Genomic DNA, 16585 nt, shown 5'->3' on the forward strand with positions numbered 1-16585 from the left:
TGAAATGTTTGTGTGAGTAGGGCATTTAAAAAGTATGTGTGAATTTATATCTGATCTCTACATGTAATGTGCTTTTTTGAGGATAGAACACTTTGTGAAAGGCGAACATGAGTCTCAATTGCCCACTTTTTCTGACACTATTAGGATGTTTATTTTATCTAGGATATTTTCATTATATACATTGTGTGTATATGTTAATCCAAATGAAGTGCAGTGAAAAAAAAGTTAAATCAATATATATATTTTTTTTTCTCCAATCTACTAAGGAAAATAACTAAAATGGGTTTATTTGACTTTACTTGCGGACATTTTACCAAGCATGGTCTCGTCCTCTGATACAGCTTGGTCAGTCTATTCGTTGGAAGCCATTCTCTCATAGGCTTTCAGTGCTGTTTATCATCCCTCTTAAACTTAATACATTGTTGTGGTCACATTATATGTACCAATATTTGAATAGAAATGTGTATTCCTTGAAATACTCAGAGATTGTATTATACTTCTAACTATACCAAGGTACCTGAAGTTGTTACTGCTGTCCTAGCATCTATGGCTTATTATTGGAACCTTGATATACACACATGTATGTATATTGGTATGCATCTGAGTTTGTCTACCCCAACTTACATTCCCACACACAGTTGTTGCCATTTTTAAGTTCAAGGGAGCAATGTACAAGCAGAGAAGTGTCTTATTATAATAAAAAGTATACAGAGAAAAAATTAAATAAAAATCTTTTGTTTAAATGGAAGATCTGTGGTTTGACTTCATTTCACCAACATAGTGTCATTAAGAGTTTTTAAAAGGGGGATTAAAGTATTTTTTCTTTCTTTTTGCTTACCATGTCCATTGTCATTTCATTGATTTACTATATATATTTATATATATATATATATATGTGTGTACATTTATATATATTTACACCTAAATTAAAATGAACACATTTTTCTATAAAGTAAATGCATTGAGTAAATGTTTTGCCGCATTCCAGGAGGATTAAGGAGAATTAAGAATATCTTTGCATATCTTAACATAAATACATAAATTTTAAATGTCAGTTTTGCAATATTATTCGATTACGTCAATATTTGATTATAGTAATATATAAAATGAATACTTGGTTTCAAGGGTGTAACTTTGGTTTGAGAAGTGGGGGGGACACAAAACGGGGGAACATTTTTTCTATTTGAATCCCATTTCCTGCATTTACATACATTTAGGGACTATGGTGATACAAAATAATTAATAATAATAATTTTGAAAATAATTAAGTTGATTATAATGATAAATTCTGCCAAAAAGAATAGTAGGCTACTAAACTATGTATAACAAAAAGATGTCTTACTTTTTTATTGTTCAATAGGGGCCGATTGCCAAGACGTGAGAGAATCATTTTATAAAGTCAAAAATGTTCACTATTAATGTTTTGTGTGTAAATAAAATTGAAATAAAGTGAGACTCAATTTCCACTGTAATGTAGAAACAACATAAAGACAGTATATTTTAAATAAATGTTTAATAGCATATTTTTATGAATGAAGGCCTGTATCACTGATATTAATATAGCTACCGATGTCTCGATGAAAATTATTTTTTCCCCCAAATTTTAAATATTTATTAGGCTTCAAAAATATAACAACTTAATTTAAGTGAACTTTAAAAAATCCTCACTTAAACCCATAATAAATGTCATATTTACCCAGGGCCAGATTAACATTTTCCTGTGCCCTGGGCATCAAGACTCAAGGCCCCCATAGTTAGGGGGGTTCGGGGGCATGCTCCCCCGAGAAAATTTGGATTTCTTTGACCTACATATGTGTAATTTAGGACTTTTGAAGGCCAAAAAATTATAAGAAATAGGCTATTTAAAACCTTGTCATTAGATTATTTGTCAATACCTGCTCTCTCCTCATCTTCATATTTCTTATTCTCTCAGTATTCTTATCCTGGCCTATTTCTTCCCCTCCTAAAGCTGAACTTAGACTGATAGTCTTTTCATTTCCGTCTGTGTCAGTGACGAAAGTAAACATAGGCTCAACTGATATTTATACGTTTTATGAATCATTTTCTTAGACAAGTTAATTTACTCAAGGCTACCTGTAGCCTAAGTCAGTATTGCCATTAGGAACCTTCTGCAAGCTTTGGAATTTGAAAACATCTGTTTTTAAATGTTAAAAGTAATTTTAAATAATAGAAATTATAGGCTACGTTTAACGCAGTTGGTGGAATTGGCAGACATTCCCTTAAGCATTGTGTGCTGTGGAAACGCGTCAAAGCATTATCAATTATGCAGCATTAATGCACGAATGATTTTGAATGAATATTTTCATCATGTCGATATACAATGGTCACATAATGTTAAAACTAATCTTGCTATTGATATCTTTGTTAGACTACCGACCCTGTAGAACAAATGTCCTGCTAATATCGAACCCAAAACGAACTTTACCGCGCTCAACCAGCGGGAGTGCATTTCACGAATTACGCCCCTGCGTGAACCCGCGTAGATGCACCTTATGCAGTAATTCGATTCTGGCGCGCTGTCTGTGCGTCGTGTGCGTGCGTCAGGAGCGCTCCCTGCTCATTAGAACTTTCATTGAGCTATTTTTAGAGTGTGGACGCGACGTTCCTGGACGCGGCAGCTCACATCGGCACAGGCTTTCTTTGTCCTGCTCCTCCGTGGCGATGACGGTGTGCGAAAAAAAAAAAAAATCATCATAACGAATTGGAAAGTGGGGGGGACACAAACGGGATTTTGAAAAGTGGGGGGGACATGTCCCCCCTGTCCCCATAGGAAATTACGCCCGTGCTTGGTTTATTCTAAAATTCAAAACATTGAATGTGGAGAAACTCAGATTATAAAGACTACAATTCCTACTAGATCAGGATTGAGAGAGCGGAAGTGACCCGCCTCATGATCACGTGCCGTAGAGCAGAAGCCACCAATCAGCGTGCAGTTGTATCGCTGCGGCTAACATCGACCCCGGGAGATCCTTGAGGTAACACGAATAAGCGCTTTAATCAATGTAATGGACAGAAATATGTAGTAGTTTCGATATTTGTGTGGTTTTCAGTTATGCATGCGATTTCGTTGCTAGTTTTACGTGTTAAGACAATATTTGTTTGACAAATGTTTAGGGGCAGTCGGCAAATTTGCTGCGGCCTAGTTTTAAGTGTTAGCTAGCAGCGGCATGCTAAACTCATCTTGCGTTAGCTGAGTACACAAACTACAAAATGGACATTTGGCAAGATACGAACGCGTCATTTTAACGCACCAATGTTTTTAGACTGCGGATTAAAAAGAAATGTCCTTATGTGTTTTATTGACTCGGCGATAACACTAAAAACCTAGGCAGCAGGCTATGTTAGCGTGCGTCAGGCCAGTCCAGTCAATTGTTTACGTGAAAACAGTCAATTTGTTATAAACCTGTACTTGCGTAAAACATATTAACGCAGCATTAGAACTCATTTTTATTGTATATCATCATTAGAAAATGACCCTTTTTAGGCAGTAATAGTCTTTGTATCTGCTATTTTATTCGCTTAATGTTGCTCTCATCTCGTTTACAGTTTCCCAACATGAGTAGCTCAGAGGAAGTGTCGTGGATTTCTTGGTTTTGTGGTCTACGGGGAAACGAGTTCTTCTGTGAGGTTTGTATTCGTTTCTTTTTTGTATAATAGCTATTAAAAGACATACCAGGGAGCGTAAATATTGATTAGAAATAAGCTACAGGGTTGAAATCTTATCAGTCACGAGCACCGCCCTCTTGAGATGACAATAGAAGTTGTAATAATGTGTGTAGAAATAATTTAAAGGACTAAGTACAAGCTTTCCCAGACCCCAACCTCAAATTAAAAAGGCATCTTTATAAATGCCCGATTTATACACTGAAAAATAAATAGTATAAATCTGAAATTGCTTTGTCAAGTTACATTATTATATTTTATTCCTACTCTCTATGCATTTCTTTATTTAATTTGAATCTAATGTATTTAAATTAATCTGTTTTTGTTTAATCTATTTAAGGTTAATAACTAATATTTTATTATTATCATTTTAGTGAATGATTTTAAGTTCTAGGACACCTTTTTGGCGGACTAAATTATCTTCTACTTCAGAGTAGGTTCTAACCCCGCACAATAGGAACTATTATAAGTGTACGTTGATTGGCCGAACGCATGTCATACGAAACACTGGCCAATTTTAAAAATCCATGTGAAGACAGTTTACATACTTACTCTACAAACTAACTCCACGATTCACGAACGTGGAAAACAGCGATAGATGGACCGAGATGCAAGGTGTCATCTTTTTCAGAAGAAAAATAGCTTTCAACAAATTACAGTTATTGACCATTACTGTGTGTGGTGAGTTTGTTAATAGAATTTAAATAGACAAAAATAAAAAACCAAGAAAAAATTTACTTATTTTTATTTAGAAAAAAACAGAAAAATCACGAACGAAAGAAACTAACACTTTAAAGTTGAAAAATGAACTATAATACATATATACAATAATTTGTGACATTTGGTTGCACAGTTTTCAGGACACTTCATAAATGCACACACATATACAAATGCATGCGTACATAGGCACACACCACATGTTAAGATATGTGAAAGAGTAACGGCCATCCGCCTGCCAAGTTTAATTAAAAATCATCCCATTTCCCTCTTCTGCTGTCTACCACTTCTTTCGTCATGTATTTGTTCGTTTCTTTTATTATTTTATGCAATCCAAAACACTCTAACCTGCCGCGCTTTGTATCTCTGTTCAAATCCTTCTTTCCCGCTCTGCCAGAAAGCTGTGTTCATTTGTTGACGGAAAGCATGAAATTACCGTAACAAGCCGTATATTGCTGAAAAGCGCATGTTGTCTACTGTCAGGGGAAATTCGAATGGTTTTGATAGTGCAAACGGTTGAAGAGTTACGGTAAAATGAATACAGCTTGCTGGTTTGTGTCGGCGACGACACAGCCGGTTTAAAAGGGTTAACAGTTCTATCCAACAAATAATTAGATAGGACTGTTAAACAGATGGTAAACTAATGAAGATGAAGAATGGGAGCACTGTGTGCTCAGGCTCTGGTGTTCTTAGCTGTGAAAATAAAAGCCCTGCATCAGAACGTAAGTGAAGTTCCTACTGCTCGTGCGAACGCAACCAGGGAAATGGCCATAGGGGAAAATGTAGTTCTCGGGGGACCTCCATGGTGGCTAGTTCGTAGAACTACCCGTTGCGAAAGCCACTACTCCTTTGCGGCCCCCTGGAGGTCCCTAAACCCCTGACATAGAAAACCCTCGTAAACGGTCTCTGAATCACTCATAAAATGAAGGTAGATGTAATCTGTCATTTTCGAGAACAATAGATGAACCTGCTATTATCTTCATATTTGTTGGAATAATGTATATCTCTCTTCACTCCATACAGGTAGATGAGGACTACATTCAGGACAAGTTTAATCTTACGGGACTCAATGAGCAAGTCCCCCATTACAGACAAGCCCTTGACATGATCCTGGATCTGGAACCTGGTCAGTGATTTAGTTTTTGACACAAACCCACTTGGGGCTCGTAATTTATAAATTCGATCTTCCAGTGAGATGTCAGCCTTCCCTCTCGTGACACGTCAGCCTTCCCTCTGGTGACACATGCCGGACTTCTCCATTTAGTCCAATTAAACTCTGCCCCCACCCCCTTTTTTTTTTCTTTCTTTTTTTTTTTTTTTTACAATTAACTGCAATTACACATTCAAATCTTTATCCATCTAATAAACAACTGTTGGATTGAAGTCACTGGCCTACATTTTTGTAGGGCTGGTCCAAATACCATTTTTTGAGCTTCGAAGCTTCGGTAGTAATGAACATCAAATATTCGAAGCTTCGGAGAGAGGGGGCTGAACATATTCTCTCTAATAAAGACAGGAATCTCTATGTGTCTGTATATCCGTTTGCATTATTATTTCGAGAACCGTTCATCCAATCGACTTCACACGGAAGTGCAGTGCCGCATTTGGTGCAATATAGATGGACACGCGAGACGCGACACATTCAGAATTTAAACTTTTAGTAAACTACAGAACAGCGCGAGCGGGAAGCGGTGCACCTCACGCGGGCAGGGCTTATTCTCCGAGAACGGACACTGCACTAGTGATATAAAATGCACACACACAGATCTGTTAACTTAAGCAATACTTTTAAGGTAGTCTAATATTTTTCTGACTAACAAATTACTGACACAGTAAAGGGTAGATTTAAATAAAGAAAAACGAAATTTAAATAAAGAAAAAACGACATTTAAATAAAGAAATTTAAATAAAGAAAAAATGAAATTTAAATAAAGAAAAACGAAATTAAGTTAAATTAAAAACAAGATTAATTTAGATTGATAATAACAGGTAAAAAGGCTAATACATTTTGTTTCTATTATTCTATTTTCCACAATGTCAAAGCAACGCAGCTTGACCCAAAACACAAGCTCAGGCATGCACTTCGGTCCACACACACTCCGCTGTTCTGCGCTCTGGCCAGAGAACACTCCTGGCGTCAGTTCTATTTCTAGCATGCACGCATTGTCCGCGTGGCTCGAGCCGCGCCTGAGACGCGTGTCTCACGCAGGCAGTGTGCAAACTCCAACCTGTTAACATGGGAGCCGAACTAAAAACGGACACGCCACGCAGCCAGTGTGTCGCCGGCCTTATTCAAGCGCGAATGAGAACCGTTTCGCGGGGGATCCCAGGTGTGCAAAAAACAACAACAAAAAAACGAATATTCTAATGTCAAATTTTCAAATCGAATACCAACCCACCGAACGATTATTCGAATATTCGGATATTCGGGTCCAACCCTACATTTTTGTTACTTTTTTGTAATTGTACGTCACAATACGGAAGAATGGATCTGTCGCTGCTCCCTTTACATTGCAACTTAAACTTTTCGTGCAACCCTCTGCTGGACTTTATGCTATACATACAACCAACCAGGCACATTCAAAATGTAGTTTTAGACAAGATCTTTTGATCCAAATCCATGAATCGCTTTGATCCATGAATCTTGGACAATTACTTGTTTAATGCACACATATAGTAATAGTCATAATTGTCTACCTAAAGCAAAAATGTTTTAAAAAAAATTTCTGCTTGATCTGACTATGATCCAGATAAATCATGAATCCGTTTGAAATGCTTTTGTGCCCTCTAAATCATACTAAATCATGACCTGCATTTCCCCATCTATTTTAGTCACCATGATATCAAAATGGGCCATTTTTTAATAGTATGTTTCAGTATTTATTATAGATGATTTATCTGTGTGTTATAGTTATTTAAAATGAACAAATAATGTGTTCTCATAATCTTTAATCAAGCACATTAACGTCAATAATTCCTCCAGCAATCTGTCATTCACATGAAACCTTTGCAGCAGTTATTTAGTTTGAGCTGTTTCACTTGGAAATACATCACAAGATGAAAAAATGATCAAAATTAGTCTCATGCCAACTTGAAGCATTGTGATTTCCTAGTCGTGTTATGGAGGTGTTATTGTGTGTGTCAGATGAGGAGCTGGAGGATAACCCCAACCAGAGTGACCTGATTGAGCAGGCTGCTGAGATGCTCTATGGACTGATCCATGCGCGCTATATCCTCACTAACCGTGGCATTGCCCAGATGGTACGTAGTGTGATCATTTCATTAGAGGAAGACACAATTAACTTTTTGGCTTCAAATGAATGATGATGTGCTTGTTTTCTCTTGCAGCTGGAGAAGTATCAGCAGGGAGACTTTGGCTATTGTCCTCGTGTTTACTGTGAGAATCAGCCAATGCTGCCTATTGGTGGGTGACTGACCCCATTTACTTGGGATTATTGTGATTATTTTTTTTCAGTATTAGCTGATTTCACTTGAAAGGTACACCAGCCAAGTTTTCATGCTTTAGAAGAATGTACACTGGACCATTTGAACCCCAGATACACCATACAATAAGCAGTCATGACAACACTGCAAAAAAAAAGCAGCTTACATTGCCATTGTTCAACCAATTAAAAAAGCAGGGAGTGTAATTAATTATAAATGAGGAAAAATCCTCAATATTGCATATTTAGATAATTGGTGGATAAAATAGAACTTAAAATGACTATAATAGTAATATTGATAGTATTGCTTAACCAAACAACAGTATTTAGGTCGACATCGGCCGTTCAACATAAGAAACTTGTAATTAGATGATGTACACCACAGTGAGTGAATCTAGCATCTGTCCGTCTGTGTTCTTCTCTATCCAGGGCTCTCTGACATACCTGGTGAGGCCATGGTGAAGCTCTACTGCCCTAAGTGTATGGATGTGTACACGCCAAAGTCGTCCAGGCACCATCACACCGACGGAGCTTATTTTGGCACTGGCTTCCCCCACATGCTGTTCATGGTGCATCCCGAGTACCGGCCAAAGAGGCCTGCCAACCAGTTTGTGCCCAGGTTTGTCCTACCTTTATATGGCAGCCACTTGCTGCTTTGCCTAAATTGATTGTCTGATATAGCAAAAAATGGTTCATTTTCATCATAGTTTCTCAGTACTGTCATTCTCCTCTTGCAGGCTTTATGGTTTCAAGATTCATCCAATGGCTTACCAGCTACAGCTGCAGGCAGCCTCCAGCTTCAAGAGTCCCGTCAAAGCGATCCGCTAAGAACCTGAGCAGGGCGGGATGGGGTGGGATGGGGTGTGTTGTGTGTCCGTCAACATGGCTTCACTCTTCTCCTACAATTTTAGATTCGACTAAGAATAACATTCAAATATGGAGAGAGTGAGACTATAAAACACTCTGGGGAGATATGAAAACCTTGCCTCTGAAATACTGTACAGAAAATGGGGTTTTCCTTGTAAAACAATTTCAGTTCTTATCTTCCACATAGAAAATAAAGTTATAATTAAAGATAGATTCCTGTAGGATGGCTCTGCTCACTCTCTGGTCCTGTTTGTTTTAGTTCACTAAAGTAATGTTCACTTACAAGGCCATCATGAATTGATATCTCATCAGTTCATGGTGTAATGTATGGTAGACTTTGAATATAAAATATTATGGTTGATCGATCATCAAAACCGCAGTTATATCATCATTCAATCCCCTCCTCTGTTCGACCAGATATTTGGCTTACTTTAAAATGGCTGTTGCATGAAAAAGGCAGTATATTTTGGGATTTGTTTGAGTAATATTGCTGGGATTGTTTATGACTGTTCTTTGTTGACAGGCTGCAAGCTTTCAGTGCATGTATTAGAAAAGACCAGGAATGGGAAGACACAAACGCAAACAGGAAACTGTCTCTGTCTTAATTAGACAAGCGTTATGGTTTTGTTTTTTACAGTCAGTCCTGCACTTCTCTTCAGAACGACGCCAACCTGTTAAGTTCCTCCAGTGTCAAGATGACTTCAGAGAGTTTTTACTAGATTTACCACAGAACCACAATTAGGATGTTTTTTTTTATTTGGTACGGGCCCAGGTTTTTCTTGTTTAAAGTATTTCTTCTGGTAGAAAGGCATAAGAGTAGAATATATAAATCAGTTTTGAATGCATTGGATGTATTTTTTTTGTGAGTGATCTATATTTTTTTTGATCCTGTTGAATGTTTTTTTCTTTCTTTACAGCTGTTGAGGAACCAGGGTTCAGAATTCACAATAAATGTCTTTTCCTATAAGCTGTGTGCGAGTCCTACATATGTGTTTATATGTCATGTACTTTAATACATTTCTAAAATTGTATGGCCTCCATGGAGCGCAAAAATGTATACAAGATCCTGGCTCTTTTCCATATAATATCCTGTGGTATATATTCCCAAGTCATGGACTACTTTTATGGTTTATTTTGGAACTTGATAGCCTCGGTGCTTATTCACTTTCACTTTATTGCACCAGATTATATGTCCATTTACTCACATCTGAATGGACCAGTTTTGGGTGGCAATCTCTTAATCCAGAATCAAACCTGTTCTGGAGCAGGTTAGCAGTGTTTTGTAAATTACCATGACGATGAACCCTAAAAATGAAACCAGCTTCATGCAACAAGTCTCAGATTAACACATTTTGGTTTCAAACATGAAAGAAAAAGCTGACCAAAGTCATTTTCCTTTTAATAAACACTTGAATTTCTTTTGTTCTGCATTTCCTGTTCATCAAGGAGTACCAAGCTTGCTGAACAGAAAGCTTCATTTAGATGTCAAACATTCTAACCTTAAGGCCTACATATAATAGAAAAAGTATTAAAGTGACAGGACAACATTTACTTTGTAAATGCACACCCAAATTACATAAATCGTCAACAAATAATCATTAAACAACCAATTTTTTGGAATAGCAAAAGAATTTAGAATAGCAATTTGTCATTTGAACTAAATGAGACTGCGTCCTAGCAGAGACTTTAAGGGACTTTAGTCCTAGATTAAGAAACCCTGCATGGGTTAAAGATGCCATTCCATATGATTGGCTCAGGGCGACTGGAAATTATGACTATAAACATAATAATGCTCCATATGCTGATACTCCACAAACTGAGGTTTAAACCAATTACCATTCCAACTATTGCATTAAATCGGATTAGTATGAATCATGAACATAGGTCTGTTTGTAAATGTATGTTAAAACAACAGCAATAATTAATGCAGATGGACCAATAGATGCACAGATGGAACTGAGCATCAAAACAACAAAGAACAAAGCAGTGAAGCTCATGCAACAAAGACCATAACAACAAAAACAGGACTCTAGTGTAATTAGCAATCAGCTCTATTTTCTATCACACAAAGACAATATGAATTAGAGAGAATTTTTATTTATTTGAATGTTGCCAATTCATTTGATTTGATATGCATGGCTGATCGGAATTCTCCACTTTTTAAGAAAAAAAAAAATCACAACATACATCAATTTTCCCTCTAATGTTTACAGCTCTTCCTTGACTCCGTTTAGGACAAGAGATTTGGACGCCTCGCGCTTCAGGAAGCTGATGAAATCCTTCACTTCACGGGCTCCCTGAAAGGTGACAACCAAAATACAAACAATTAATGTTCATAATGACAATTATATGAACATGATAGCCATATTTTACACCATAAGATGGTTGAAATAAACACTACCTCGTATCGTTTTGGCTCATTCTTCCGTCCAGCAGCGGCAAAATATATTGCAGGAAATCTGCAAAAGAATAACAAAAAATTAACAATGGATACTAAAATGAATATAAAAGATTTGAGGATGACTGATAAGATGTGAATACATGCCCTTGCACGTCATAGCCCTGTGGGACATCATTGGCAGTTGCATCCATCTTGGCGATTACAATATTGGGATCACTGTACAGCTAAGAGTCATACAAGACCATAGAAACCAGAAAAACAGGATCAGAAGACTGAATACACTGAGAATACACTGATGTCTGTGAAGCTCACCTGTTCTCCAAGCTCTGTAAATTTGGGCTCCAGTTTTTTACAATGGCCACACCACGGAGCATAAAACTCAATAAGCACGTCTTTCTCTTGGTCATTCACAATCTCTTCAAACGTATCCGCCACAACCACCTGCCCACAAACATCAACTCCAGTCAATGCCGGAAGTGATACTGTAAATGAAGACTTTTAATTACACACATCTCACTAACCTTGACCGGACCGTTGTTTTTGGCAGGCACAGGCTCTGATTTGACATAGCGCTTTAGTCGCCCAGCAAAATAGTCTTCCAGAAAACTCTCTAAAGACTTGCCATCTCGTCTGAGGAGGGTTCATATTTACAGTTAAAACCAGACTTAATTAAATCACACTGACCTAGAAGGCCTATAACAAACCAAAATGCTGTAGGAGTGTTTGCACAATGTTAGCTGTGGTAGAGCTAAATGAAGAATATTATTGTATTTAAAAAATAATATGATAACAGTCTTATTAATATGTTAATATATATTCATAAGTATGATAATGATATATGCTCACAAAGGCTGCATTTATTTGATCAAAGATACAGTAAAAACAGTAATATTACAATGAAAGTTTTCTATTTGAATATATTTTAAAATGTAATTTATTCCTGTGATTGCAAAGCTGACCAGTCTTCAGTCACATGATCCTTTCAGAAAACAATCTAATATGCTGATTTTGCTGTTCAAGAAACATTTCTTATTATTATCATCAATGTAGAAAACATCTAATATTTTTAGGGAAACCATCAGGATTCTTTGATAAGAAGAAGAAAGTTCAAAAGAACAGCATGCATTTAAAATAGGATTTAAAAATAAATTATTATTTACTGCCACTTTTAATCAATTGAATGCATCCTAACTCAAAGAAAGCATTAAACTCAAACTTTTGAACAATAGTGTAATAACTTAAAATTAAATGTTTAACACTGATTTGTTTCTCTTATGTGAACACATTAACTCTTTCCCCACCACTGATTGAATTTTCCATTAAAACAGAATTTTACGTCAATCCATGTTTTCAGTGTTATCCAGTAGTGGGCGCTATTACACACCTTCTGAAAGAATCTCTGGATCAAAACACAGGAAAAGAAAAAGCAGAAACAAGCGACAGAAGCATTGCTTATACACGTTGTAGTCTTTGACAAAACACATCATTTCGAGATTAAAGTCGAAACGTTTTGAGATTAAAGTCGAAACGTTTCGAGATTAAAGTCGAACCGCAACGTAAGAAAAAAAAAATTTCTGTAAAAAAAAAAAAAAAAAAAAGTCGAACGAAATGTCGAAAAAAAAAAAGATTAAAGTCGAAATGTTTCGAGAATAAAGTCGAAACGATTCGAGATTAAAGTCGAAACGTTTCGAGATTAAAGTCGAAATGTTTCGAGATTAAAGTCGAAACATTATGAGAATAAAGTCTAGTAAAGACCTGCGCTCGTGAAGTCGAACTGCTTCTGACATGGATCTAAACATAGCTTTTTACTTTTATCTGGGCTTTCAACAAAAGGACATTCTACAGGTGCTAATCTACCAACATGGCATTACCATTTGTCTTAGGACGTTACAAAATATACTGCGCCGGAATAGACTTTACAGGCGAAAACACTTTTCAGACTGGATGGAGGTAGCCAGCTTTATATCTGAGTAAATAACGGGATCCGGCCAAATGATTGGATACAGAATGATGCACTTAAAATGTATCCAGAATGGTGAAGAGGGAATCAGTGCGGTTACTGTTAAGTGTTCTCGACCCAGATAGTGTTGCCTATTATAGACAAGCACGAAAACACGTCAAAAACACTGCCACATAAAGTTTCGATCAGATTGTGAACCTACTCCGGCGGAGTCTGTGTGCTCGTCTATAGGCAACGCCATGGTAATGCATGTTGGTAGATTGGCACCTCTAATTTTTTTTTTGTTGAAAGCCCAGATAAAAGTAAAAAGCTACTATTTTGTGTAGATCCATGTCCGAGGTAGTTCGACTTCACAAGTGCATTTCTTTACACAGACACACACACACACACAGACACACACACACACACACACACACACACACACACACACACACACACACACACACACACACACACACACACACACACACACACACACACACACACACACACACACACACACACACACACACACACACACACACACACACACACACACACACACACACACACACACACACACACACACACACACACACACACACACACACACACACACACACACACACACACACACAAAATTCAGAATTGGAAACACCCCCTATGCACCAGTGGACGCGCGCCGTTATGAATGAACACACGCAACTTCTACAGAAGACTGTATTCTCTAAAAACGTTTCGACTTTATTCTCGAAATACTAGAATATTTTTTTTTTTGACGGATTTTTTTTTTTTTACGTAGGCCTACTAGAATTATATATTTTTTTTTACGTTGCGTTTCAGGGCTTCCGTACTGTTCTTTCTTTTGATCAAAAATGTTGGTGCTGGCTGGCAACTTTTTTCTAAAAACGTTGCAGGGAAAAGATTGAAACGTTTTTTTAAAAGAATAGCATTTGAGAAAAAAACTGATTAATTGCAATTTATTCTTTTATTTTAATAATATGCAAGAAATATAATACTCTTTAAAAAAAAATTTTTTATGACATATCGGAGTGATCCGATTACTCCACGCACGGTTTCTCGGTTGAAAATGAAATATGGTGTTTTGGGTGTTGATGCTTGTAATGAAATGACCTAATTACTCAACTAATGCAAATTCCTTTGAAGAACAAAAAAAAAAGGTTCTAAAACCTTAAAACAGGATCATAATGAAGTGTTTGTACTCACGTAAACTCCTCCCGCATGGTGTATTTGTTTCCTGTTCGTGTCCTGATGGTGACAACCGGCAGCTCAGCTCCATCTGAAGGACCCAGACCAAACTCATCTTCAAGCTCCTCCATAAAGTCATTACGGTTCGCCACAGAATACAACAGGCCCTGAGAACTGAACTTAGATGCCACCTTTAGCACTCTAAATGTAGTTGGGACAGAGAAGGACAGATAAGTACAACCTCAAATTCAGAAAAGTTGGGACATTTTGTCAAATTCTCAAAAGTGCAAAGAATCTTTAAGTTTTCAATGACCAACTTAAAGATACTGTACCTGATATTTCTTTTCTTCTATTTGGGCAAAATGGTTTAAACCCCAAATAATATATTTTAAAAGCAATCATCTGTGAAAAAAAACAGGCTTTATGATGCCATCTACTGTTTATTATAGAGAATTGTAATAGACGAGAAGCTCGTTCCAGGGACGGGAAGTCTTGGCCGATAACATGCTCAGGAGAAAGGGGGTTGCACATGTTGAACTCAGGGACAAAAATTATAAAATGAGCGAGTACATCATGAATCCATTTTCCAAACCTTATTTTGTCTTATCCTGAATCACTACGTCCACTTATAATAAGTGTTTATATTCACATGAGACAGCCATCTTCTAACCGTATACATACTGGGAACTATATTCTCAGAAGGCTGTGTCTCATGTGACCATTCGTACACGCTGTGACTATACAAAATCACAACATGTAAATAGGAAAATGTTGCCATTATTTTGTCACTTATTGGGAGCAGTATGCTAGCTGGAGCCGTTTACCTCCAGTCTTTGTGCTAAGCTAGGCTAGCGATGGGTGCGTCAGACAGAGTTACGGCACGCATGGAGATGAAAAGTGTATGTATGGACTTATCTAACTCTGGGGGATACAGTGAATAAGCTAAAGTCCCAAAAAGTCGGCGTGTTCCTTTAACAGTAGCATGATGGTTTCTCATGCAATACCATCCGAGGCATAAAAGGTCACGCACATTCAACAGAGGTCTCCTGCTTTGCCCTACACAGACTGAGATTTCTCTGGATTCCCTGAATCTTTTCACAATATTATGTATGGTAGATGGTGAAAGACCTAAATTATTTGCAATCTTGCATTGAGAAATGTGATTTTTGAATTGTTTGACAATTCTCTCACATTTGGCAAAAAGTGACCCATGAGTCTTTGGTGGATGTTCCATTTATACCCAAACAAGATACCCTCACCTACTGTACTACCAGTTGATCTGCTAACTGTGGACTGTTTTCAAATATCCTATAGTCTTTTCACATTTATTGTGCCTCTGTCCCAACTTTTTTGGAGTGTGTTGCAGCCATCAAAATCAAAATTTGTTTATATTTACAAAATACAATTAATTTGACCAGTGAAAACACTGTACATTTTTTCTTTGCACTTTTGTCAGTTAAATAAAGGCTAAAGAGAATTAACAAATCACAGATTCTTAATATTATAACGTTTTCCAAAATGTCCCAACTTTTCAGGATTTGGGGGTTGTACTTCATGACTTTGTAATAAACATATTCGCTCACTGATTCTGAATGACCCACCTGTTTCTCCAATAGTTGGAGCCTTTGGCATTGCGAATATAATCCAAGTCGTAGTAGGCAGTCAACAAATCCCTCTTTTTAAACGAATCCTTGTTTTCTTTTGTCAGGTGAGGACAAAGGCCAAAACTGCAGAGCAAAAGCAATCAACATCTCAGCACCTGCTCTCTGTGTGTTTCTTATGTGCGAGTGTGTGGCGTATCAGTGTCTGCTCACATGTTGTCTCTGATGAAGCGCCGCAGGCCTGTGATGGACATTGATCCTGTGTGGTGAACCACACTCTCCTCAAACGTACTGCTCAGTCTGGGGGGTCGGAACAAAAGCACGGACCTGCAGGGAGAGTGTTTACAGATTTTTAATTAAAATTATATTAATCTTTTAATTTTTTTTATCCTGAACAACAAGCTTAACTGTCAGATTTGGTCAGAATAATGATTCTCAGCTGGTTTTGCTTCAGAATCCAGATTTTACTTTGGACAAAATTAAGATGACAGTCTAAATAGGAAAAAAAATATTTTTAAATATCTTCTTCATTTACACTGCCCTTTACAGAGCCCTTAAATGGAAATGGTGATGGAAAAAAAGGATACGGAAAAATTCTGTCAATGATTTTGCGTTCTCCTGCAAATGTTTTGCGTTTGAGAAACTTTGCATTCCCTCTGAAAACTTTTGTTTCCCTGGGAAAAGCAAAGTTTTGAAATATATTTTGTCCTCCCAACTCATATTT

At 37.1% G+C, this 16585-nt stretch overlaps 2 protein-coding genes across 2 annotated transcripts in view; one reads left to right on the forward strand and one right to left on the reverse strand.

The window, feature by feature from the left end:
- The first annotated feature begins 2528 nt into the window (after positions 1-2528).
- Positions 2529-9682, forward strand: csnk2b (casein kinase 2, beta polypeptide). Its single transcript, XM_079879468.1, has 7 exons — positions 2529-2996; positions 3568-3648; positions 5425-5527; positions 7547-7662; positions 7750-7825; positions 8274-8463; positions 8582-9682. The coding sequence occupies exons 2-7, from the start codon at positions 3577-3579 to the stop codon at positions 8670-8672; spliced, it is 648 nt and encodes a 215-aa protein (XP_079735594.1). The 5' UTR covers positions 2529-2996; positions 3568-3576; the 3' UTR covers positions 8673-9682.
- Positions 9683-10098: 416 nt separating this feature from the next.
- The window catches only part of pdia8 (protein disulfide isomerase family A, member 8), a 9976-nt gene continuing 3489 nt past the window's right edge, over positions 10099-16585 (reverse strand). Inside the window, exons 6-13 of the mRNA XM_079879454.1 lie at positions 16075-16188; positions 15862-15987; positions 14279-14461; positions 11634-11742; positions 11425-11553; positions 11257-11336; positions 11113-11170; positions 10099-11008 (exon numbers count right to left, since the gene is read on the reverse strand). Coding sequence (XP_079735580.1) covers positions 10919-11008; positions 11113-11170; positions 11257-11336; positions 11425-11553; positions 11634-11742; positions 14279-14461; positions 15862-15987; positions 16075-16188 — 889 coding nt within the window. The 3' untranslated portion in view covers positions 10099-10918. The remainder of the gene's footprint in view (positions 11009-11112; positions 11171-11256; positions 11337-11424; positions 11554-11633; positions 11743-14278; positions 14462-15861; positions 15988-16074; positions 16189-16585) is intronic.

This window comes from Squalius cephalus, assembly GCF_949319135.1.
Source record: "Squalius cephalus genome assembly, chromosome: 8".
Classification (NCBI taxonomy): Eukaryota; Metazoa; Chordata; class Actinopteri; order Cypriniformes; family Leuciscidae; genus Squalius; species Squalius cephalus.

What these genes read in the sequence shown, in the direction of transcription:
- csnk2b (XM_079879468.1), top strand. Translation starts at nt 3,577, where the DNA reads ATGAGTAGCTCAGAGGAAGTGTCGTGGATTTCTTGGTTTTGTGGTCTA. An exon ending in ACCGTGGCATTGCCCAGATG is followed by an intron (nt 7,663 to 7,749) that starts GTACGTAGTGTG and finishes TTTCTCTTGCAG; the next exon opens with CTGGAGAAGTATCAGCAGGG. An exon ending in TCAGCCAATGCTGCCTATTG is followed by an intron (nt 7,826 to 8,273) that starts GTGGGTGACTGA and finishes TTCTCTATCCAG; the next exon opens with GGCTCTCTGACATACCTGGT.